The sequence below is a fragment of the Thermobia domestica genome, chromosome 4 (assembly GCF_964235325.1).
Source record: "Thermobia domestica chromosome 4, izTheDome1.hap1.1, whole genome shotgun sequence".
In the NCBI taxonomy this organism is placed as follows: Eukaryota; Metazoa; Arthropoda; class Insecta; order Zygentoma; family Lepismatidae; genus Thermobia; species Thermobia domestica.
Window position 1 is genome coordinate 305398115 of NC_137457.1, and position 21807 is coordinate 305419921.

At 36.8% G+C, this 21807-nt stretch overlaps 1 protein-coding gene across 2 annotated transcripts in view; it reads right to left on the reverse strand.

Moving 5' to 3' along the window:
* LOC145684274 (transmembrane protein 126) overlaps window positions 1–21739 on the reverse strand; it is a 34022-nt gene extending 12283 nt beyond the window's left edge. Inside the window, exons 1-2 of one of the 2 annotated variants that reach the window (XM_081756417.1) lie at window positions 21606–21739; window positions 8753–8894 (exon numbers count right to left, since the gene is read on the reverse strand). In XM_081756417.1, the coding sequence (XP_081612543.1) occupies window positions 8753–8874 (122 nt within the window). In that variant the 5' untranslated portion in view covers window positions 8875–8894; window positions 21606–21739. Of the gene's footprint in view, window positions 1–8752; window positions 8895–21413; window positions 21434–21605 lie in introns of those variants that run through there. The other variant, XM_081756418.1, reaches the window with a different exon arrangement.
* Window positions 21740–21807: the final 68 nt, after the last annotated feature.

Sequence of the window (21807 nt, forward strand, 5' to 3'; positions counted from 1 at the left end):
CTGAGCTACGTAATTACTCGAAACAAGAACTAGTATTTTAATACTAAATATTGCGATCCCAGTTTAATTAAAATTACTTTAACAATCATCAAAACTTATCACGATAGCTATTTCAATAAATTAAACTACTTTTATTACTTTTAAACTTTGTACTTCCTTAATACCTACCCTATATTATTTATTTTGCAGAAATTAAAAATACACTTCTTCACTTATGACTTCCTCACATATTATATCTTTAACACCAAAAGTAAATCAAGTTTAAACAAGTCTGGCCACAACTTTTGTTATCATAAGGTACCGGACTATTGTCCTTGTCCTAAAACTAAATATAACGTTATCGTTGCAATGTCTTTAATGAACTTACGTTCCCCTGACAAACGAAGCCGCGGAGCTGATTTACTTTACCTGTATAAGATCATCAACGGCAAAACTGATTCTGAATTTTTACTATCGCAGATTAACTTTCGTGTTCCCCTGCGGCGAACTCGCTCTCTCAATTTGCTAACTTATGAGACACCTAGGTTATCACACTTGTAAAGCGCTCTTTGTTTTACAGACTAGCGCACGATTACAATGCATTATCATCAGGATGTAACATTTCTACCTCTGAGAGAAATTTTAGAACTCAACTGATGAGAACCTTGTATATTGAAAGATGAACCTTTCTTCTGTTTATTTATTTATTGTTTTTATGTTGTACAGTTTCAGCTAATTGACCTAGTGCTGTATGAAACTTTGTGAATAAATAAATAAATAAATAATATATAAGTAAATAAATAAAATAAAATCAATCAAAATAAAAAGAACGTTGGTCTTGATGAAAGTTGGGTGGGTCTGTACATCTAATCCAAGCAAGAACATACCAAGACCTAGTGTGCTCCGAGTGAAAAAATGAAATGAAATGAAATCTTTGAGTTTTACGTCCCACGGTTATGCCGATTAGGCTAAAGGAGACGGTGATGATGAATAATGAATGAAATGGTGGAATGAAGAAAGTGGGAGGAAATGGAAGAACCCCGAGAAAACCCACGCACACGGTGTCCACCACAAAGTTCACTTGGCGGGGACTGGGATCGAACCCGAGACCCCAAGCACCGTGCTCTGAGTGAGACACTGCATGCAAATGGTGTGTTTGAGGATGTTCTTGACGGCCATAGATATCGACGGTATAGCATTCTGCGAACTTTATATAGAAATATGTTAACCTTGTTGAGATGAAACCTGCTAAATCACCGCATCTGTCATGATGGGATTGGATTTGGTCTCTTTCAATGTGTAGAATGCTTCTGGTACGCTGGTAACGTGTTATTAACTGTGACGAACACTACTTATAAACATACTGATATTTCAGTTTTATAGTATTTTTTGTTTATTACATATTCAAATAAATGCTTATGCATCTTTGACTTGGACAACCCAATATCTATACATTAAAATGTTAGAAAAGTTTATATGTTTGTGGCCAATTCCTTCGACAGTGACTTCTTGGGAACTATAGGCCCTAGAAAGATGCCGTTTTCACTGATTGATTGCAAATTTTGTGTAGATTATTCAGTTCTAATTGATATTTAAAAGAAAATGGAAGTTATTTCTTTATTACATTTTTAGGGATACATTGGAAGTATTGAAATTTTAAAAAGAAAAGCATCATATCCTACGAGTTATACATTCCAACGCCACAAATCTGTATACAAGGGTTATATATCTCTCAAGCGTTTGCTAATGAAAAAGATGAATCTTTATTGTTTGAAGCCTTTTGCCCAATGAACATCACATACTGCTAACATTATAATTAATTATATGTGTAACGTATTTGCTTGTTACATACTGCATGCAAGAGAAAAGAAAACATTGATCATACATGAATTAGAAACTCCAACCAGAACTAGGCTCAAATCTTGCAAACGATGCGAGATATTGAAAAAATAATGGGAAAAAACCCACCTTTATGGTACCCCTTCCGATTTTTATCACGACATCTTTCACTTGTGTCTGTAAAGGGACATGTATAGATGCAGGGTTCCCACAAAAAAGTGAAGATCGATTTCCCTGACACAAATTCTCGTTTTCCCTGACATAAATTCTTGAATATAAATGGCAAGATACGGAGCAAGTTCTATCACACACTTTTTTAACGGCCTCCTCCATCCCCATACCCGTCCAACACATTCCTTGAATTACCATTTACGTATTTGTTATGTTCAATATGAATAATTGTTATTTACACAAAATTTATCATGCAACTATATAATCATATAGTATGATACAGCACCATATAACTTGAGACTGCAAATTAGACTTTTTATGCTTGGAAAAAAATACAAAGCAATATAACATGCAGCGAAAAATGTATTGCCAACCCTCCCTGAGACCTATTACTATTAGTCCTAAAATGAAATTAAATCTTTAAGCTCTACATTCCACGGTTATGGCATCTAGGCTAAAGGAGACGGTGATGATGAGAAATGAATTAAATAGTAAAATTAAGGAAGTGGGAGGAAACGGGAGAACCCACGCACACGGTGTTCGTCCACCACAAAGTACACCTGGCACGAGCTGGGATCGAACCAAGGACCCCATGAACCAGAAGTGAACGCTCTACCAATGAGCCACCGTGACCCACTATCAGTCCTAATAAACTGCCAACTCTGAGACATATTAATTCTCACATTTACATTTTTTAAACAGAATTTTGTTTTGCTTTCTTCAATTTGTTCTACGAGAGCATCTTGTTCTTGTTTGTAACATAATTACATTTGTTTCTTCTATGCTTCCAATTTCTTAACTTCAGCAGTTAGTTTTATTTTTTCACCTTTGATTTTTACTTTCCTCTGCACTTTTGATTCGTTTCTGATTAAGATATTCATCATAGCATCTCCGAGCTGAACCAACTGAAAGAAGCATTCTTCGACCAAGAGGAACCGATTCTACACCTCCATAGTACATAATTGCATCATGCACCCGTCTCTGTGCTATCAGAGAATTTTCGATTTGGCGTACTACAGTAAATGTCTTATTGACTAAGAACTTGTTCTCCACTGAAACCTTGCCGTGGGATGAAATTAAACATTTTTACAACATTCCACAAATCAGAATATTCTTGCAAGAAGATGCTGCCCATATTCTCTTCGTATTCTCTGAAGTCATGAGACACCTGAATTTCAGTACAGAAAGACATAAATTGACACTTTGCTTTCTCAGCTACAGAATCAGATATCCTGTTATGCTCATGCAGAGTTTGTAGTATACGTTTCATCCTAGTTTGAGCAAGTTCTGGATTGATCTTTTATAGCCTGGGGTCCAAAGCTGACAGAACACGTACTAGTTTGTACTTCAGAGGGCTCCTTTCAACAATCTTCTAGACTGTGTTCAGCAAAAAAATTCGACAGTCAAGCCTAAACGCTTGTTTATCTTTATCTGATGCTTTCAATTCCTTTTTCTTTCTTAAAAGCGATGTCCATGAAGATGATAAGTCACACTTCGACTTTTGCTTTCTCACACACAAACACACACACACACACACACACACACAGTATCTCATTCCCTCAGCACGCATAGCAATACTGCATCACTATCATCATGGGAATGCTGTATCATTGTGGTCTTCTTCACATGTCAATCTGTACAACTGATAGAGAGAAAACAATGTTAGGTTGAAAAAAAGAATATTAAACTTGTTCACTTACGTTCCCTGACATTTTATGCAAAATGCATGATTTCCCTGGCATATTTTCATTTCCCTGACATTCCCTGACTTTCCAGAATGTGGGAACCCTGAAATGTTATGAGGAATGACAAGGAGATTCATGCTCACGTGTAAATGATGCGCTGTATAGAGAGCGCAGGTTCAGCTAGTACAGTATACAAAACTCATTATTACCTGTTATTCCACTAAAATTAAATAATACCTAGGTACAAAGAAATAAGGAGTTTTATGAAAATCTTTAGGTTTTGAGCCCCATGGCTATACTGGTTAGGCTAAAGGAGAGGGTGATGATGAGGAATGAATGAAATGGTGGAATGAAGAAAGTGGGAGAAAACCGAAGAACCCCGAGAAAACCCACGCACATGGTGTTTGTCCGCCACAAAGTTCACTTGGCGCGAACTGGGATCGAACCAAGGACTGCATTTACCTGAGGTGAACGCTCTACCACTGAGCTACCGTGGCCAAGGAGGAGTTTTATGAGATATAGGAGGGGAAAGCCTCATTTTCATCATAGAATATTCCCTATAGACGCAAATTTCATAAAAAGGCAAAGAGTGAAGAAACGACAATGAGCCGCGAATCTAAGCAGTGCGTCCACTGAGACGTGGGACGCGCTAAAAACTATGTTACCCAATCCGTTGTTCGAAAAATCAAATCTTTCACTCTTGAGGCTGGAGTGGGTAACGAACAAGACCTCTGGAGACCTGGGTTCGATCCTCGGGTCAGTTGCCCCATTTTCCACTCGTCTCCTCTTAGAATTTGCAAATATAAACTTTTTAAAGTTTAACGTCCCACGATTATGCTCCAAGGCTAAGGAAGATGATTAAAATGATGAAAATAAATAAAATGGTAGATGAGAGAACATCAAGAAACTCCGCACACTATGTTTGTCTATCACAAAGCCCACTTAGTTAGCTGGGATCGGACCAGAGACTCCACGCACCAAAGCTGAGAGCTCTACTACTAAACCACCGTGCCCTCTTGTAACTATAGAGAATAAAAGTCTTTAAAAAAACCGGCTGATTTCTCCCATTCTTTCAGTTCATGAACTCTTCTTCTTTCCATATTACTTTATCTAAGCGGAAAAACTAAATGAGATCATACCTTAAAACCTTAAATAATTTTGCAAAGAAGCACTTCTTTCTCTAGAGACAACAGTTATTATTATTATTATTATTATTATTATTATTATTATTATTATTATTATTAAACTTGTTCAAAAGTTATCCATTCAGACTATTTGTTGTATTCAATTACTAACCTTATAAAAGTCCAGTTACCAGGTGTGAGTCCATAGTTGAACCTTGAATCTTGGGGATAACCTAGGCCTATATATTTCCTGAAAGTATTTGTCAATCAAATTCTAAAATAGGTTCCAATTCCTTGCCCGGAAGTGACTCCACTCCTTCAGGGTTGGAAATATATAGAACAACTTGACCTATATGTCTTACATATCTAATTGCTCCCCATGACTAGTAGATAATGTAATATGTACTGTCCAACTATATCTTATATCAAGGTAATAAACCCGAAAAATGACTATTTCGCTATAAATATCGTATTTTAGTGGACCTATAAAGTCATTTGGCATCACAACTAATGTAACTCATTGTTATGGCTAGTGTGACACATTCGGTGTAGACCCTATTTAAATTTCTGTATTTTCCTCGATTTCATTTATATATGTTACCAGATCAGTACGTTCATTATATATTCGTCAACTGCTCATCTAGACGAGTTCTTTGATAGATCACACGGTACAAAAACGTTTAACAGATTTTAAGTTACTAATTAGGTGAAAACTAATCGTGGTGGTAATTTGAGATCATTTACTTAATCCTAACACCTCTTTCTTTGTAACTATCTAAACTCGATTGGTCATTCTTCAGGGTATAAGCCCTCTAGCCACGACAAGGCTCGGCTAATGAAAGGAAAAAGGTTCCAGCTGGATGTTGTTTGCTTTCGTTTTTGGCTATGTGTGAGAGCCATGTTAACTCACACGTCACGGTCCTGGCAAGATGGTGCTGTTAGAACTTGGCCTTTGTTTTTAAAGTGTGAGGGCCACGTAACTCACACTGCCTCATGATCACTCTACGGCGCGATTGTAAGGTTCACTAATATAGGATATTTATAGTGAAATAATCAATCTTTGGTTTTATTACTTGCTATACGATATAATTGGACACTGCACATTATATTCCTAATCTACTAGTCATGCGGAGTACTTTGATATATAGGATATATAGGTCAAGTTGTTCTATATATTTCCAACCCTGAAGGGATGGGGTCACTTCCGGGCAAGGAATTGGAACCTGTTTTGCAACTTGCTCAACAAACCCTTTCAGGAAATATATAGGTTACTCCCAGGTTTAAGGTTCACCTTTGTACTCATCCCTTGTTAAGAGCTCCCTCGTGGCTAGGCAGTTTGCGTACGCACCTCTGACGTGGGAGACCCGGGTTCGATTTCCAGCGGGAACTCACGTGAATTGGATACCACGTTAAGCTATAGATCCACGTCTCATATAGCCTCTCTGCTGAACAGGACGCTAAACTGCAAATCAAATCAAAAAGTCCACATAATAAGAAACTATTCTTTCTCACATTCGCACTCGACTGAAGAAAATTTACGTGGGTGTTGAAAGTTTCCGGTGAATTGGAACAAATAGCAGAGAGGTAAGAAAAACAACTGTTATTTCTCGGTGCCAATTATATTATATTAGTTGTTCAAAACACGAAAAAAAAAAAAAAAAAAAACCAACTAATTAAGCGCCACTAATACTAGAAGGTAAGCCCCCCAAAAAAGTTCTTGCCGTTCTAGAGCAGTGATAAACAAAGAGCAATACACTGGATAGTACGTACCTTTAGTTTTGGAAGTAATCTTCATCAGCACCCAACACCTTCTGACAATGTTCTTGCAGCTGCACAATACCCTGATGATAAAACTCGGTGATCGTGCGTGCAAAGAAGTCCGTGACTGCGTTCCGCAGGTCTCCTTCATTTACGAAGGATTCCCCACGGAGATGGTTGTCGAGAAAGTGAAACAAGTGGCAACCTGTTGGTGCAAGGTCCGGCGAATATGGTGCATGCCACAGTGTCCCCCAGTGGAGGATCCTGTATGTCACATGTGGCCTGGCATTGTCGTGCAGGAACCTTTTGCAATTGCTGTGAGTAGAGATCAGCAATGATGGTTCAACCAGGTGGTAGGAGCTCGTAATGAACCATTTGCCGACAATTCTACGATACAGAGAGCGTAACCTTTGGTGGGTGCAGAGGTGGTCTTGAGGTGTAAGGAACAGGATCATGTGGCGACAACGAATATCTAGTATGCTTGGACGTGTCATAGGGAACCCACTTTTCGCCACCAGTGAGCAAGCGATCAAAGGTAAGTGTGTTCAAGTGCCGAGTGAGCAAAGACAAACAGGCTTTCACTCATTGTTCCTTGTTGGCTGCCGATAACGTGTGGGGTACCCACTTGCTTAACTTGTATGACTTCTCTATCCCATACAAGTACAGTCTGACTGTTTCAGCGGAAAAATGGAACTTTTCTGCAAGTTCATGACACTTAGACCACTGTTCTCCCCGATGGCTACTTTCAGTGCCTCGTCATCCAACACATGGATCGTCCACTGCGACGTTCATCCGAAAGGCTTACATCTCCCGAATCGAAATTCTGAAACTAATGCCTGGCGTTGTGTTTATTCACGGCATTTTCCCAAAATGCCTGACAGATGCGGTGACTTGATGTGGCAGCTCACAGGCCCACTTTAAAGTCATACAATAAACATAAGTGAACAAGCTGCTGCGATACCTCGATTTCTCTCTGACAATGGTCGAGTTATGACTGCTATGTGTGCGCAATGTTCCTGTATTACTGAGATCGACAGTCACACTAACTCCCGATGGCTTGGCAGGCACGTATGTCATTTCGTTTCCTCTCTGTGAGTGCACGATTAACGGGACGTCAAAAACGGCAAGAACTTTTTTTGGTTACCTTGTATATAGATCATGCACTTTCAACGGAAAACTTCCATCATCCTCAGTGGAGAATGAACAAACTCTGATGTAAAATATTTCACATTAAGGAATGTTACTTCAATTTCTTTAGACTAAAACTATAATCATACTTAGAGCATCATCGGTTTCTGCGACATCTCATCTATTGCATCAAATATTAAGAGGGACCAACTAATTTCTCATAAGACAAATGGTTTTATACCATGCTTAGGAAGACATTTAGAAATGTACCAAACTCGTATACAATAAAACAATGTAATATCTAAAGAAAGAAAACACATGCAAAAGTTATCCGGATTGGCATCACATCTCAAAGACAATAACCATAAGATTGCTGATTCATGTTTGATAGAAAAAGCAAAAGCAACAACTGAACGAAAACTTAAAGAAGCCTATCACATTCATAAAGAGAAATCTACACTCAATTTAGATAAAGGAGACATAAATGCGATTTGAAGCAGTGTTTTCACTACTCGCTTCCGGCGTCTGGAAGGTAATTAGGGGGGGGGGGGAAGTGAAAAGATAGTGAACAATGACAAGTGAATTACCATTAACATTTGTCTATTTTTAGTGACAAGGTAATTTTTAATTCGCATATTTTTTTTTAATTCTTTTTAACCATTTTTACCCATCCATATTTTCTTTGCTATGTTTTAATCGTTTCCGAAATGTGCCTAGGCTGAAGACGAAGACAGTGTTCTTCGAAGGTACTTCCTAGAGGAGTGAGGAGTGGTTTGTTTCTTGCGGTGAGTATTAGCCTCTTACTTACATAAAGAGAGAGAGAGAGAGAGGGGGGGGGGGAGTAAGGGAAGGACAGCTCTGAGATCACAAAGTGCTTCGTGCTCTCTACAAAATCGCTCATCTCACGCGTTTGCAGGCATGAAGACAAAAAATGCGTTGAATCTATCAGAACACGACAGGAATATTAAGACCAAAGCATATATTTTTTTTTTTTTATTCCTGTACGTGAATATAACAAGGCGTAATAAATTGGGAAAATAACAGAAATTATCTACAATATCTACTTACACATCTGATTTTGGCTGCCAATTCCATAACAGCTTCCACTGATATTCCAAGGCCTGTTGCTCCGTCAGTGCTACACTACCTTCAGGTATATCTTCCTTACGATTTCCCCGTTTCAACGCCATGTTTCATGACTGCATCTTAGCTGTGAAAGAAGACAATTAGAAGTAAATATACCAACATAAAATTGAATTAACCGTACTGACTTGGCATTAAAATAATAAATAAATAAATAATAATAATTCGCCTTATTTCACCAACAGAAAAGAAATGAATCATCTGTTTCATGTAATATGCAATGCAATGGGAAAAAAAATAACTCCACGGAACCTTTTAGAATAATTTGGAAGACACTAACACACATAAACAACAATGAATTGCCTGGTTCAAGAAAACTGGACTCTTTTCTGAAACAATAGGATTTGCGATGGTTATCCAGGGCCGAGTGATACTGTAAATACACACTGAAGCAAGAAGCACCGAATGAAAAATGCAGAAAATGCGGAGCCATATCAGAAACTATTGAACACATTACAGGTTCATGACGTATAATAGTTCCAACAGATTAAAAAGGCACAACAATGTTGCAAAAAGCATTCACCAGTTTTTGGCACATAAGATGGAATTAATTGCCGATACCAAGCCATACTACAAGTCCAGTACTTGAAAACGACAAATACAAACTCTACTGGGATCAAGAAATAAAGAATGTTGTCACAGTACTTGCAAACAGACCCGACATCACTGTTATCAACAGAATTGACCAAGAAGTAACCCACATAAATGTAGCAGTACCATTGACTCATAACATACGTACAACATTCAGTACAAAAAAAAAAAAAAAAAAAAAAAAAAAAAAAAAAAAAAAAAAAAGCAAAGCAAATATAAAGATCTGGCAGAAGAAATCAAAAAGCTATGGAAATGCAGAAATTTGCAGTAAGACCAATCATTATCTCCGCCACTGCAACTATCCCTGAAAGTACTATGACGCAACTTGAGCAGATAAACACAAAACATCTCCTAACAAACCCAGAAAAATCAGTAATACTAGACACCTGTCATATGGACAGAAGTTCTTTGACGAAGAGCTCTTCAAATAATCTGCACTTGCCAGAGACGGCTCAGATTATTCAGCTGAAACCGGTTTAAACCGAGATAGAGCAATAACAATCATATTAGTAATAACTTCCCTGCATAGAAAAATCAATTCGTTGGATTACATTCGACACTTACGAGTGCTTTCTCTAAGTCAATTTAAAAAAAGGTAACGAGAGCAAACCTTTGATTATAAAGACTTTTTTTATTAAAGGTAACTAAACGCTTATTTTGAACAGCCTAAAGAAGATTCTGCTACTACTAGAGCGTATGGAACATACTGTAATATTTATTAATTACTACTAACTTGAATAATGTTCCTTCCAATCGTATTATTTATATCTTCCAGTATTTCGAATGCACTGGCCGGGCATTCTCCTTCAGGATTACAAGACTTAAGAGAGGTTATTTGTGCAGAGTCTTTGCACTGTTCTTCAATTTCAACAGTAAAAAAAAAAAAAAAAAAAAAAAAAAAAAAAAAAAAAAAAAAAAAAAAAAAAAAAAAAACCTATACTTCATAGACATTGAATGCTGACCTCACGAGTGACAATACAGACATCAAGACGACATTCCCATTCACGCCACACACGCTCCAACATATCTGATTGAAATGGACCGGATGGCAGCACTGATATGAACTTGCACTTCTTGCGGGTTTTGAGGCAATTGGGGATACATAGACACAATCATTTACGTAACCCCATAAAAAGAAGTCACAGATTGTCGAGTTAGATGACCTCGGCGGTCACTTCTAGAAGACATTATCATCATTTTTCGGTACGTCCAATCTATCTTCCTGGAAGCCTCACATTCAGGTGTTCCCGAACATGTAATTGCCAGTGTAGAGATGCTCCATCTTGTTCGAAAATAAAGGCATTGCCTTTTTCTTCTTCCAATTGTGGAAATAACCAATTAGTCAACATGTCAAGATAAGTTGGACCTGTAACAATGGCCTCTCGAGAGAATTTACTTTTTCTGTGCTTGATCCCATTCAGTATTATTGACATTGTTATTCAGAAAAATATTTGAGTTGAGTTGATTTTGAATTTAACGTCCTGTTCAGCAGTGAGGCTATATGAGACGTGGACCTACTGATGGACGTGGAATCCGAACCAAATGAACTCCCGCTGGGAATCGAAATCGGGTCTCCCACGTCAAAGGCGCGTACGCTAACGGCTTAGCCACAAAGGACCTACAAAAATATTTGAGTTTTTCTTTCAAATGTGAACAATTTCATTTAAATACAATTATCCAAAGCGCGTAATACCACTTCAAAGTATAATAGTACTTTTATGAGCACGTTGTATATTTATCTAAACTTGTAATTTTATCTACCTGTCCCAGTAAGTATACTATCTTAAAAACATCAAGCACCTTTTGTGTTTGCCAATTGTTATAAAAATTGGGGCACTACTATTACTGAAGCGTGTATTTTTCTTTTTAGGACTTCCTTGTTCCTTAAAGATGACAACATGCATCCACTCAACCGACTGGAATAATGGAAGGGGAAAAGAAAATAATAATACAATTAGAAGTAGCAACACTGAGATTAGTAGATGATTAAGATTCTACTATTACTTATGAGTACCAGTGCGATAGCAAGCAATACAGATCTGAAAATAATAAAGTAATATAAAATATTTACCATGCATGTATTCTTTTATTTATTTATTTATTTATTTATTTATTTACTCAACAATACAGGGTGTTTGAAAAAAAAAACTCTCTAGTTTTAAGCATAAATTTAATTGGGAAATTAATGAAAACTTACATCAACGAGTACATATCATGAAAGAGAATTCCTTCAAGTTTTGTTTAATGTTGGTAGACTTCAACGTGGGATCCATTTGTGGCCCTGCACACGTTAAGACGATGTTCCACTTCTCGCCACGTATTCACCAACATTTCAGGTGTAACTGTCCTAACCGTATTCACCTACATCATACACAGTACCTTTAGGCACTCCTAATTGTAGATTACGTCTGGCCAATGACTTCTTCAGGCTCCGAACACAAGAAACATGGATCTGTTTAACATTTTCAGAAGTTCTCGGTCTATCTGGTGATTTTGCTTTTAAAACACTACCGGTTTCCTTGAAAGACTTTAGCCAATGACGAATAGTTTTTGCTGTAGATGGTTCACCACCATACTGTCGTCTAAAATTACGTTGCACTGTTATTACTGACTCAGTTTTCACAAGCCAAATAACACACTGCGGTTTCTGTTGCGGAGTACACATTATTGCTGAGTTGCTCTGCATTGCACGCCTGCCTGGACTGAACTGAGGAAACAGAGGGAAAAAAAAAAAAACAGCACTGGTGCCGTCTCAAGGTCAAACAGACCTGCCAACTGCAGAGGAGCCAAACTTGGAGAGTTGACGAATCAAACACCACAAACTAGAATAGTGTATGTCACTTTGTACAGATTCTAGAACACACTAAAACTAGGGAGTTATTTTTTAAACACACTATATTTCAGCAACTCTTGACTGTTACTTTTGTCTACGGGCAAGAATTCGACGAAAAAATGGGGTTCTAGTAACCACACAACAATGTAGTTACCTGTGCACCTTTGGGCTTCTTCTTTTTAGTTTATAATAACACTATTCAGGTTTTGGATTGGAAATTGCAACAAAAGAAATACCGACCAAAGTTACAACACACACACTGTATTTTAAACTATAATGTGTTGAAGTTCTGAATAGTTCTGAATATCCTTCATCACACACTATAGAACATAAATGAAGATACAGACATATATAAATATAGTCATCCTTACGAAAAAAAAGTCTGAATTCTATTGGTATGAGTAGGGGGATTAATGGGGACGTCAGCAACGAGGCTATATGTCCCCGTCTCGATTAATTCTATTGGCTGAAGCCTTCAGCCAATCCCGTACGTCCTCGTGTTCCCCTTTCCTGCTAATCACGTGCCGCCATTTTTGGCCCCTATAAGGGCCTTTTTCAATTCCATCTTCCTGTCTATGCTATCTTAAATTCTCTACCATAATTCATTAATAGATAAACCCCCTGTCCAGTTTATCAGCTTATCTCTTCCTACCTACTTCATCCAATTTGCTTATATGCGCTTATTTATTATCATTCTCTTCTCTATCCCCAATTTTTGGTTTATGTTGATATTTCGACTCGCGTGAGAGTCATATCTGCACCCATTTCTTATTTCTTACCTCTTGTTGGTTTGAATACCTATATTCTCATCATCAACTGTTTCTGTCTGTCCTGTGAAGAAACTGAACCTAAAGAACTCCCGAATCTAACTAGTTTCCCAGAATACTTGTTACACTTCTTAGCAGTTCCAGCAGTCAGAGTACGAAATCATAACTGTCGAAATGTGTATGTGTCGAAAGGGAAGACTAAAGTTAAAGAAAAAAATAGGCTTTGCACTGAAATATTTTGATATAGAGAGATTCATATATTTGAACAACCCATAAATTAATAAACTATGTAAGATTAAGGATACCATTAACAGTTTCAATCCTATTGTAGTTCCAGAACGACACGCTGTAAACTTATATCAAATCCGAATGTCGTTCCAGAACGTCATTTAACATTTTTAAAATACCAATCAAAAATGAACTTTGTATGCTCTTTTGAGAAAGTAATTTTGAGTGCTCCGTGAATTATCTACTGGCAAACCTAATCCAGGAATGCCTTTTAGTCATTAAAGAGAACTAAAGAAGTTGTATCATTCACAACCATGAACCATTATTACTTTGCAAGAAATAAGGTTATTGTTTACAATGATTATTCACATTCCTGTACGTCTTGTATGGAAACCGGCATCTTCAAGTAGATTGGTTCTTTTTTCTTTCATTTCTGAAAGTTTGAACCGTTCAGAGCAAAAACTTAGGAAGACATGATTTTTTAAAAAATAACCCTTATTTTCTCCAGGACACAGGACTTTGTCAATTTAAGCACTCCTAGGTTCGAAAGTGTTAATCACTAGTTCACCTATTAAGAGTCTTCATCCCGGCGAAATTAAAATACCGCTAATTTTACAGTAATTATGTGATATCTTCAAATAGATAAAAGATAATTGAAATATGGAACAAGAGCGCCCTAGACAATATTATTTTGCGTGAGGTACCGTTATCACAAATCACCTGGTGGCTTTCCGTTTTCAGCTGTTTAGAAACGCGAAAATAAATGCCGATTTTCAAAATAGCTCGAAATCGAAAGCAGATAAGTGAGTCGTGATAACTGTTTTTCATGTAAAATAATATTGTCTAGGGCGCTCTTGTTCCACATTTCGATTATCTTTTATCTATTTGAAGATATCACATAATTTCTGTAAAATTAGCGGTATTTTAATTTCGCTGGGATGAAGACTCTTAAATATAAAAGATATTAATTACATATGAATTAGTGTAATTAGTTTGCTAACTTCTGATAATAGTGTTAATTTATTCACCCTCCCCGGTTCGATTTTAGGGAGGGGAATTTTCTTTAAAAAAAAATATTAAGTAGGGGAATTCCCTTTCATCCCCCTAGGATTTCGCACCCCAGTCCGTTAGTATCTTTCCACTTACAATTTGGTAAAGACATTATGCAAATTGATATATATGCAGATGTATCTTATAGCATCTATCAATAATCAGAAATGTAACGAGTTCGGAATCTGGTTTTTCTCCTCGTGTTTTCATTCCTAGACAAATGTAACAATAAAGAATTACTGAAATATTTAGCACACAAATATAAGACGATATATTATATACACACACACACACATATATATATATATATATAATAAAAAAACGAATACTTTAACGTTTTATACTGTTCATTTCATTGTTTCTCGTATACTGAATGACTAAAAATAAGGCCACAAGCGGATCTAGAAATCATATCGTTGGGATAAATACACTGGCTCTCTAAAGTTAGTTATATCATTTAGTTAAGGAAAATATACAAAACGCGTGCACGTCTATGTACGATTAAAACGGAGTGATTTCTCTCCCTTTTTCCTCGTTAACACCCCACAATTTTTACTTAGGAAAAATGAAAGAAAAATACGTAAGAACATGAGTAAAATATCTATTGATAGAACTGAAAATTCTCATACCTGAAAACATTCAAAAGTAAGTAAATAAAAAAATTACTTAGAAAAAAATTAAAGAAAAATACGTAAGAACATGAGTAAAATATCCATTGATAGCACTGAAAATTCTCATACCTGAAAACTTCCAAAACTAAGTAAGTACGTTAAAAAAAAAAAAAAAGTTTCGAAGCACTCATCACCTCTTCCTCAGTGCATCTAAAGAACAAAAAACTAGCTGTTACATAAAAATATTCTTATCTTTAACACATTTTTAAATAGTTTCATGTGATCTTACACTTTCTTCAGTAATATCTGAAATTCTAAACTGGACTGAAAGTTGGTTTTCTCCTTTCCTGTGTAACTATCAAAGAAAAAGAAAAACTTGTTGAAAACTTGATGATTCGAAGCAATTAGCTTTTTTTTTTTTTTTTTTTAAACACTTTTGGGTATTTTCAGTATGAGAAGTCTCATTTAATGTAATGGATATGCATGCCACCGTATCAGTTGGCAATTAATTAGCTATTTACTTTCTTAGTTCTAATTATATGTAAAATATGCAATAGTTGGGATTGTCCCCACACCAGGTTATGAAAAAAATTACACAAATAATCAAAGGTACACCTAAAAGAGTCAAAACTTACAGTTTTTAGCTTTTGAAAAAGTCCTTGTTTTTCAATGCCTAGTCATGATATGATACTTTAAATAATTCAACAGATGAATAAACATAATTTATACGCATTAAAATCTAACTAACAAACTAACTCTATGGCCTATGGAACCCGAAGGTTCAATGCCGCTTAATATTGTTCTTTCATCTGTGCCTAGGTTTTCCTAATGGTCATTTTCTGGTTGGTCTTCCTGTAAAGTCTTTTAAGAGCATTCCTACTTTCTGCCATCCTGGCTACATGACCTTCCCATCTGAGCCTCCTAGACTTGATGACCCTAACAATGTTTGATAAACCGTATAAATTATGTAGTTCTTCGTTATGAAGTTTCTGCCATTACCCATTCCTGTTCCTCTTGGGTCCGAATATTCGTCTCAGGATCTTGTTCTTAAATACTTTCAGTCTATGTTCTTCCCTCAGAGTAAGTGATCATGTTTTGCAACCATACAGAACAACAGGCATGAATATTGTTTTGTATATTTTAAGCTTCAAATTCCTCGACAGAATTCGCGCCGACAAGAGATTTTAAACTGAATAATAACATCGAATTCCCTGCTTTTAGTTGACATTCAATTTCTTCGTGAATATGATTTTGGCCTCTTAATACTGATCCTAGATATTTGAAAGTAACGCATTAAAATCATTTTCCGAACTCAATTCTTTTCATTTCATCATAAACAAAATGTTCATAAATATTTGTATAAAAATTATCGAAGTCTAAATTTCTTAAAATGTTGATTATTGCTATAACTATAATACTTCTCGCGTACGTCTCGCTCTATGTTAATCATTGGTAATAACAATACCAATTGGTAATAACAATTAACCGTAATAACAATAAACACTTGTGCAAGTATACTTAGTAGAAGTCGTCTAAATATGCGCTAACAATACATATTTTCAGAGATATGTTTGCACAAAACACTATATACTTGAAAAAATGGAATCTTTAAGTTATACGTCCTACGATTGTGCCGGCTAGGATAGAGACGGCGACGATGAGAAATGAATAAATCGGTGGAATGAAAAAAGTAGGAGGAAATGGGAGTACTCCGATAAAACCCACGCACATGGTGTTTGTCCACCAGAAGGTTCACTTGGCTTGAGCGGAAATCGAACCAGCAACCCCACGCACCAAAGATGAACACTCTACCACTGAATCACCGCGACCCCTACACTATATACTTGAAACAATAATATGCTGAGTAGGATATTCTCAAACTGTATGGCATATTTACCCAAAAACATTTGTAGAGAGAAAGTTCTTTAAAACCCGCGAGAACTCACTATTTTTATAACGCGAGAACTGCATGTGCGAGGGCGGTAGGGGACATGCGAAGGAGAAAGGCCACTGGAGAAGACGACATACCAGTAGATTTGCTCAAGGGATTAGGAGACAACGCAATGAAAGTGCTGACTTCACTTACTAACAAGATCTACCTGAGTGGAGAATGGCCAAAGGATTTTCTTGATGTTACAATGATTGCACTGCCCAAGAAAAACCAAGCAAAGAAGTACAGCGATTACAGAACCATTAGCCTGATTTCCCATACTGGAAAGATCATTGCACGTATACTGAACAAGCGGATAGAAAGTAAGATAGATGAGAGGTTAGAAGAAGATCAATTTGGATTCCGGAAAGGAAAAGGCACCAGAGATGCTATTGGATTGATGAGGATTATACCAGAAGGAATTATTGATGTAAAGGAAGAGTTGTGTTTGTGCTTCATCGACTGGCGAAAAGCTTTCGACCGAGTCAATTGGACGAAACTTATGAAAATACTTAAAGAAATCGGAGTCAACTGGAGAGATCGACGACTCATTCAAAATCTGTACACAGGACAACGAGTAAAGCTGCGCTTGAATGAAGGAGAAACCAATAGTATGGTGATTGGAAGAGGAGTCAGACAAGGATGTAGTTTGTCGCCCCAATTATTCAACATTTACAGTGAATGTTTAGTGAAGGAAGCATTAATGGGAATTGGAGATTTCAAGACTGGAGGGCAGAGCATTAACAAGATCAGGTATGCAAATGATACGGTTATAATAGCTAAAACCGAAGGAGGACTACAGGAGATGATTGACAAAATAGTTGACACTGGAAAACTGTATGGAATGGAAATTAACATCGAAAAGTCGAAAGTCATGAGAATATCCCGTGGAAACATGCCCTTACGGATCAGAGTAGCACAAAGAGAACTTGAAGAGGTCGATAATTTCAAGTATCTGGGAAGTATTTTGACGAGAAACGGTTACTGCATCAAAGAGATGAGGTAAAGCTAAAGAAGCATTCAACAAGAAACGATCACTCTTAGCTAGCAGGCTCAATATTGGACTTAAGAAGAAGTTGGTCAAGTGCTATATATAAAGCATTGGACTGTGTGGTTCAGAGACTTGGACATTACGGAAGTTAGAGAAGAAATATTTGGAGAGCTTCGAAATGTGGTGTTGGAGGAAGATAGAGAAGATAAAATGGACAGAGAGAGCAACAAATGAATACGTTTTAAAATGGATAGGAGAGAAGAGAACACTTATAGCCACCATCCTTCGTAGAAAGGCCAATTGGATTGGATACATCTTACGAAGAAATTGTCTTCTTCACACCGCCATAGAAGGAAAGATGGAAGGGAAGCGAGGAATAGGAAGAAGAAGAACACAGCTGATCGATGATTTGAAAGATAGGAGAAAATATTGGGAGTTAAAAGAGGAAACTGAAGATCGACAAAAGTTGAGGAAACATTTCCAGGAAAAAAAAAAAAAAAACTCATTAATAGGGGATATTATAATATAGAATATTAAATAATAATAGGGGATGGTGCAAAGAACAAAGTCACGGCTGGCCATGAACCAGTGGCCTATTTCCAAATAGTGGTACAAACGTAAACACACCTTCGGTCTTTTCCCCGCTATGCGAGTCCTCGCGGGTTAAGATGAGGTGATGGTACTTTTTATGTATTAACGTAATACAATCTGTGCATAATATATTTAATCTGAAGTCTTTCGAAAATCAATAGATCCTTTCGCATGAGTTGATTTACACTCCAGTTCTACATAAAACTATGAGTCACAAAAGATGAAACAGCATGTCGAGCAGCTAAACTTAAATTTGGAATGTTACACGCGCTAGAAGCCAAGTTTTGGCAAACTTTCTTTACATCGTACCTGTGTTACCCTGTCCCAAGCCTGCCCTCTGCTCTACTTTAGGATAGGGTACATACATTTTTTAAGAATAAATAGGGGGTATTTTCAGCTTAAATAATAGGGATACTTTTCATATACAACTGCATGAGGTTCACTCGAGCAGACGGTTCTACCAAATAGAAAATTTATAAGTAAAATACGATATGACACATTTTTCATGAAGGAATGAGAACGTGAATGTAAGTAATTACTGTCAGAGCACAACATACTGATATGAATTTTAAGTGATACTGAAAGTATTGTATGTGTAAGTATTGCAATCATTTATGCGTATATCCCCCGTCACCGATGCGCCTACTCCCTACGGACGCACCCTCTCTCTAAAGCACTGCCTCCCTGCTGTGCTCGTACCCTGCCTCAGTTAGATAGGATTCGTGCTTTTTAGTGGCTACCTAGCACAAGTTGGTCACGCGTCTACACTTATTTATACTGAGACCTCCTGAAGTCAATCTGATCTGTAAGTAGCAACGGAGCTCCTCATTTAGTGCATGCTCTGCTATAAGAAATATAAAACTCTAACCTAAACCAAAATGTAAAAAAGATGACAATATTTGGTAGAACCGTCTGCTTGAGTAATGCCATTACATGATATAATTAAAGGGTTTTCAGTCCTTAACTTCTCTGTGAGAACATACATTCTATTTGGCATTTTGAAGGCACATGAAATAATGAAATTAATTTCATTTTTAATTGCAAATCAATGTTATATCAAATACGCAGTGTCTGGCTATTACCGTGCTCACTAAACACTTTCCAGCCTTAGAACAAAGTAGACATAAACAAAGCGAAATGTATTACTCCGCGGCTTACACGTGGTTCGGCAGCCAGAGACGTGAACAGCAAAATCGTCTGCTAGCTTACTGTGGTCGCATAATTTCCACAATGTTAAGGCTATAGTTGGTTGGTAAATAATTAACGCACTGACACTATATTGGAAATATGTATTTTCTTAAATCCTTATATAGACGAGCTTACCTCTGTTCCTGTGTCCTCTTTTGTGTTTTATAACACAAGACGAAAATGGATTATTGTCACATATCGTCGCCACGAAACTCTGCATTCTGCTATAATTTTAAATGAGTGGGGTAGACGCGCGAACGCATACGCATGCGCAGAAAATACTATATGTCCAAATAGCGTGAGGTTGAAATAAAGCTACATCTGTTGTTAAATATTATATATATTGCGTTTATTATCACAAAATGCAGGATAAATTCAGATATCTTTATTTGAAATTATTATTTTAGTAGGGATTATATTGCGGTAGAATACTAGTGCAGTGAGTCCAACAACCAATCACTGGTCATCGACCCACTGGTAGTCAGGTGGGTTTGTTTACATCTACTTTTTTCTAAGGCTGGAAAGAGTATAGTGGCACTATTTTTGGCACATTGTCAAACTCCAGTTGGTTTGACATTTTTATGGCGAGAGGTACTGCTTCCACGGCAATTACCTCTTTTATATTTAAGAATGAGAATGTTAAACACAAATTTACGAATTACGGAACAATTTTGCGCCCCGAAGAATTTTGTTGGGACCTACGAACACTAGTTAGGAAACTGAACACCACGTAACTGTACATCAAAGTTGTTTTTTTTTTTTTTTTTTTTTTTTTTTAATGGTGGTTTATTTTTCACACATCACATTTTGGAAGCTTCACAGCTATAATTCAGTACTTTGAATGAAAAGACATTTATAAAGAACAAATATCTGCAGACGATAGAATTAAATACAAAATAATACACATGCATTTTAGGCTTACAAGTGTAAAATCATTAAAAAAGCTTTATGATGAATAAAATAAGTGAGCTCATATGAAAGATGGCCCTATTAGATGCTGTTTTCCACCGGCGGCATATTTCTCCACAGTGCACCGAATTTGTATTTTATATTTACAAGTGGAGCGCTACTAATATGAAGCCATGACAAGTGTCATCGAAACTCGTATCATCGCCAAAACCTATTTGTTTTCACTACCCTTGAATATTGTATACCTACCGTCGCTGACGCGCCTGCTCTCTTCGGACGCACCTTCTCGCTAGCATTAGGGCCTTCAGCTTACGCCTAGCTTGACTCGGTTAGATAGCATTCGTGCTATTTAGTGGTCGTCTAGCACAGGTTGATTTGTTTTTGCACTAGTCTTTTTATGCCATACCTCCGGACTTTACGGATATTTATACGCAAATCGTAAAAGAACTACAAGTTTTCGACAATTATTTCTGATGGTTACATTGAATTTAATGTATGCCAAGTAAAATATTCTTATGTCGCCCATCGCAAATCATTTAAGGAAATAATAAGGAAATTAGTGAAATAATTTTAATTTTTCAACAATTATTTCGAGTGGTGTGGGCCAAAAGTAAACCTTCCCCTTTTTTTCTCGAAGTCAACCACATGGCACTTATTTAAAAGCGGCCGAAAAGTTGACAATATGGTTTTATACACGATACACAATTAGCCTTGTACTAATCATTGCTATAACAACACTTCGAAAAATACAATCACCCTATTATATTTTCCTTATCATAACATACTTGTACAAGTTTAACCACATTAATGTCCTGTACTGCAAACGTGTAAAGATAACCCAACATTTGTGCAAGGAAAAAATATAGCAGGAAATAATCAATACATTATCAAAATTACATTACACTTCCCATAGGAATCTAATCCGATACCGGCGAATATAGGATTTCTTGTGTGTTAGTTGTTGTAGTACTATGACAAAGTATAAAAATTATACATCACTAAGAACTGAACTAATACTAAAACACATAATCACAAATTCATAACATTTATCTTGAGGAGTTTAAAAAAACAAATCAAAGAAACACCAACCATGTAAACATCACAAACACCATGGGCGCAGCCATGTTTCGACGTCAGACCGTGTAATTGGCCAATCATAGCAGCAAGAGCCTCATTTGACAAACCCGAGATGTTGGGACGCCATATTTGAGGCAGTGGTGCAGTGTTTATGTTGATTTTGGTGGCATTGTTATCGACCGCAATTGTAGTAATTGTGAAATTATCAAGTCGT